At 39.7% G+C, this 4536-nt stretch overlaps 1 protein-coding gene across 1 annotated transcript; it reads left to right on the top strand.

The window, feature by feature from the left end:
• Positions 1-1370: 1370 nt before the first annotated feature.
• Positions 1371-1997, top strand: LOC130712648 (uncharacterized). Its single transcript, XM_057562470.1, has 2 exons — positions 1371-1706; positions 1812-1997. Exons 1-2 carry the CDS (start codon positions 1371-1373, stop codon positions 1995-1997), a joined length of 522 nt encoding a protein of 173 aa, XP_057418453.1.
• Positions 1998-4536: the final 2539 nt, after the last annotated feature.

The raw sequence follows: 4536 nt of genomic DNA, 5'->3' as shown, positions 1-4536 counted from the left end.
TAGAGTGATTGTGACGGATAGAGATCTTGCCTTATTGAGTGCTGCTTCACAAAGCCTTCCCACCACTACCCATTTACTATGCTTGTGGCACATCAACAAGTGTGTTTTGGCAAAGTGCAAAGAGTATGTTGGCACGGATGATTTTGCTCAAGAGGTTATGGACAAGTGGGCCGAATTGGTAGATGCTCCAACAGTTCCAGAATTTGAAGCTCATTGGATTGAATTGTTTAACATGTGCAAGCTTAAACACAAGTTGAAATTTGCCACTTATTGTTCTACTACATGGTTGGTCCACAAGCAGAAATTTGCCAAGGCATGGACAAATCATGTGATGCATTTTGGAACAACAACAAGTAACAGGTACAAAAATTATGTTATGACTTGTTATATGTATTTCATTTCATAGATTATTACAGTATTAATTCTTACATGCGCGTTGTTGGTTTGCAAGGCTTTCAGTGCACATGCTAGCTTGAAGTTGATGTTGCGGAACAGTAAGGGTGACCTGGCCACATCATGGGATGCGTCGCATAGTTTGACCACCAATCGTCACACTAAGATAGTAGCATCGTTTGAGCGCAGTATGAATAAAATTGATCACCTTTTCAAGACCCCTTTCTACACAAATATTAGGGGATTTGTGTCAATCAAATGCCTGAAACTCATTGATGTTGAACTGACAAGAATGCGGTCCTACGGCGGCAGATGCGATTTCTTATTGAGAGAGACTCATGGACTACCTTGCGGTTGTCAACTTACAGGTTACCGGTCAACCACTCTCCTGTCAACTAGTTCCAATTATTTATATTTGTGATTCAATGTGACATGTTTGTGAACTTGCAGATTATGAGAGGATTCCGTACGAGGCCATTCATCCATTCTGGAAGAGCTTAAGTTGGGATCATGTACCTGTTGCAGATACTGGCAGCTCAGATATTTGCGGACTAAACCATGGAGAGATGCACCCAGAAGTTGAGGCACTGACACGTTATTTCCATTCTTTGGATACTGGAGGGCAGAGTATGGTAAGAAGGAAGCTTCAGGCGATATATTGTCCTGAAAGGAGTACACTATGTACTCCTGAGCTTCGGATAAAGTCCAACCGCACTCCTAAGTTGAAGGAGAGCAAACCACCCAAGGGTCGAGCAATAGGATCCTTGACTCGTGATCCTTCAGCGTTTGAACTTACTGACAAGAAGATTAAAGAGGAAAAGAAGTCTTCACAACCAGCAAAGAGGAAGAAGCGTGTGAAGAAGTCTGATACAAGCCATTTCATGTGTAACTTTCCAGCCTTTCTCCATCCATATATTGACACAATTACAGATGTTGAGGATGATGGTAACTGTGGCTATAGATCCATTGCTGCATTAATGGGGGATTCCGCCGGTCAGGACGGTTGGCCTTGGGTTAGGGCTTCATTGATACAAGAACTTGAGACCAATGTGTTAATGTATAATAGGATGTGGGGCACAAATGTTGTTTATGGCTTACATGATCGTCTCACTCTTCCTCTTGGTGACCCGGCCACCCCTGACAAATGGTTTCAACTGCTAGAGATGGGATACCTTGTTGCCACAAAGTACCAATTGGTTCTCGTATCCTTATCCTCTATGGGTTGTAACACATACTTTCCACTAATAGGAGCCGGTCCACGAGATGAGCATACTGTTATAGCTATTGGACATGTGATAAATCACTGGGTACAAGTATATTTTGACCAAATACACTAATATTTTAGTTGCCTACTAGCTTGTCGATTGATTTTTGTATGTGGAAGTTATCTAATTTTATGGTTATTCTCTAAAATGTAGCTCCAATTAACTCCTGGACATCCTATGCCGACTATTGCTCCTCAGTGGGATTGGCACGCTGATTTTGCCTCCAAATACTGGCGCAACCTATATGGTCAACGTTTAGACATGTACGCTGCACAATTCCAAGCTTGGCTTGGTGCTTTTAGTGGTCATGCGTACTATGTGGACATCAACACAGATTGAATGTTCTTGTATTGTGAAATGTAATATTAATTTGTAAACTCTCTGTAATTTTAATTTTGTGGCCCTTATCCATAGGTTGTTGTTAATGACATTATCGTAGATTGACAGGTTTATGCGTGTACTTTTGGTAATGTTAATTTGATGTACTTTTGGTAATGTTAATTTGATGTACTCTTGTCATTTTCATTTTCATTACTCTCCACTACCAACCCAGACATTACTCTCAACCACAAGCCCCAACCACACTTCTACCATCCACCAGTACACCTTAAATGTTTTGACCGCACTCCTGAGCTATAAATCTCTGTTGTGTCTTGCCTCTTCTTCTTACTCTTCATTCCTCATCTTCCTGTCTATTGTGTCTTGCCTCTTCTTCTTACTCTTCATTCTACACAATGGAACAAGACCCAAATCCATTCGTCCGCCATTGCAAAGGTCAAAGCAACAATTCTGGCAGCTCTCGTCCTCTCATTCCTGGCCCGGCTGGCGCCATCCAGCCACGTTGAGAGGGTGGAGAATGTTGTTGCTGTTATCAAATCTTGCACTCCCAATGGGTTCGGAGATGCAAAAGTTACCCTCAAGGTATGTCTTGTCCTTGCTGTTATCAAATCTTGCACTCCCAATGGGTTCGGAGACGGGGCCGAAGCCTCAACCGCCTGACTAGCTGCTCGATGGTCGCCGCGCCGCGTAGAAGCATGCAAGCGCTCGTGGCGATCCTCTGCATCATCGACTGTAGAAGATCGAGACCTCTTCCTCCCGCCCTTCATTCTCCTATGAAAAGCAAACAAATTTAACATCAAATTACAACTTGAGCAACTTTAACAGTTACAACTTGTACAAACATCTCTCATATAGCAACAAACATCTCTCATATAGAAACAAACATCTCTCATATAGCATTTTCCATCTGCCCAGTTGACGCTGGTACTATGACCATATCAACCTGTTATACATAAATTATCATTTTCCAAGGAAGAAGAATTTATGAATTCTGTCATAGGACACCAGTAGCAGAATAGGAAAATAAATTATATAACCAAATTTGTCAATCTAGATAACTAAAATGCAACATTAAGGAAGTTCCCTAGTTCTAATAAGCCGATCCCATCAACACCCTTTCCCAGTGTCATGACACTAAAATATTTGAAAATTTGTACAAAATATTCAGCCCAATAGATGGAGGACTGGTTTAAAACTAAAAAAAACTGGCTTAAAAAAACTGGCTTAAACTGACTACAATCGGGAAATGTTTTTCCATTACAGAATCGGAAAAACATTTTCCATTACAGAATCGGAAAATGTTTTTCCGATTTTACAGTAAACCCAGAACCAGAACTGGAAACGACCCACTCGTGCCCATGACCGTTTCATGCAATTTCAGTCAATAAAACCTACCTCTAATCATCAATCAACTACCCTAGTGTTCAAGATTCACCTAATAATCCATCAACTACCTCTAATCATCAATCAATGTGAGAGAATCAATGAAAATCAAACTTACCTTTTGAATGTAATGGAATGGGAGTTTCGGTGCTTTGAGGAAGCTTTGATGATGATGGGACCGAAGCTTGGAGTGGTGGAACGCAAGTTTGGGAGAGATTTGAAGAGGGAGTGATTTGGGGAGGGAAATGAGTTTTGAAAATTATGTGTTTCAAAACCTATCTGATGCTGTTATATCAATACGAATCGGTAAATGATAAACCGATACATATCGGAAAATCATTTACCGATATTAATCCGGAGGGTTTTCGGTAATTTCCCCACTTTAAGTGGGGCGGGAAGCCTAAGGGGTGGGGTGTTAAACCCAAATCCCGCCTGGAACCCATGTGTTTGTGTGAAAAAAAGAAGAGCTTGGATTTGTGTGAAAAAAAGCTCCGTGAGATTTTGATGGAAGAGTGGGTTTTTATTTTGAAGTTTTGTTTTTCTGGGTTTTTTTATTTTACCATGTAGAAGAAGATGAAGATCATGGTGGAGGAGATGAAGATGAATTTAGTTTTTTTTTTCTTTTATAAAAATATTTTTTTTCTGTTTTTAACTTTTTTTCTTTATTTTTATTTCTCATCGAGGGTGTGGTTAGTAAAAAGAAGAGGTAAAAATAGCAACTCCGTTAACAATTGGATGAAAAGCTAACGGCAGCACAAATTGAAACATGGGGGAGGGAATCTGCTCATTTTAAACATGGGGGAGGGACTTCGCACAACGGTGAAAGATAAGGGAGCAAATGTGCAATTAAGCCAAAAAATAGAATTTCGCATTCCTCATTTATGTTTGCGGTATGTTAAAAAAATACACTTTTGCATTCCTCACTTATATTTGCAATAAAAAAATAAAATATTTTCATTCCTCACTTATGTCGGCGGTATGTAAATATTTTTTGTGTGCGTTGTATAATATTGCATTCCGCTCTTATGTTTGAGGTATTTTAAAAAAAGAGATTTTTGTGATGAGTGTAATTTTACATTCCTCACTCATGTTTGCGGTATGTTATAAAAATAAGATTTTTGCATTCCTCAATTATGTTTGCGGTAAAAAAAATTAA

Source organism: Lotus japonicus, chromosome 4 (genome assembly GCF_012489685.1).
Source record: "Lotus japonicus ecotype B-129 chromosome 4, LjGifu_v1.2".
In the NCBI taxonomy this organism is placed as follows: Eukaryota; Viridiplantae; Streptophyta; class Magnoliopsida; order Fabales; family Fabaceae; genus Lotus; species Lotus japonicus.
This window is presented reverse-complemented; position numbering and strand designations above follow the sequence as displayed.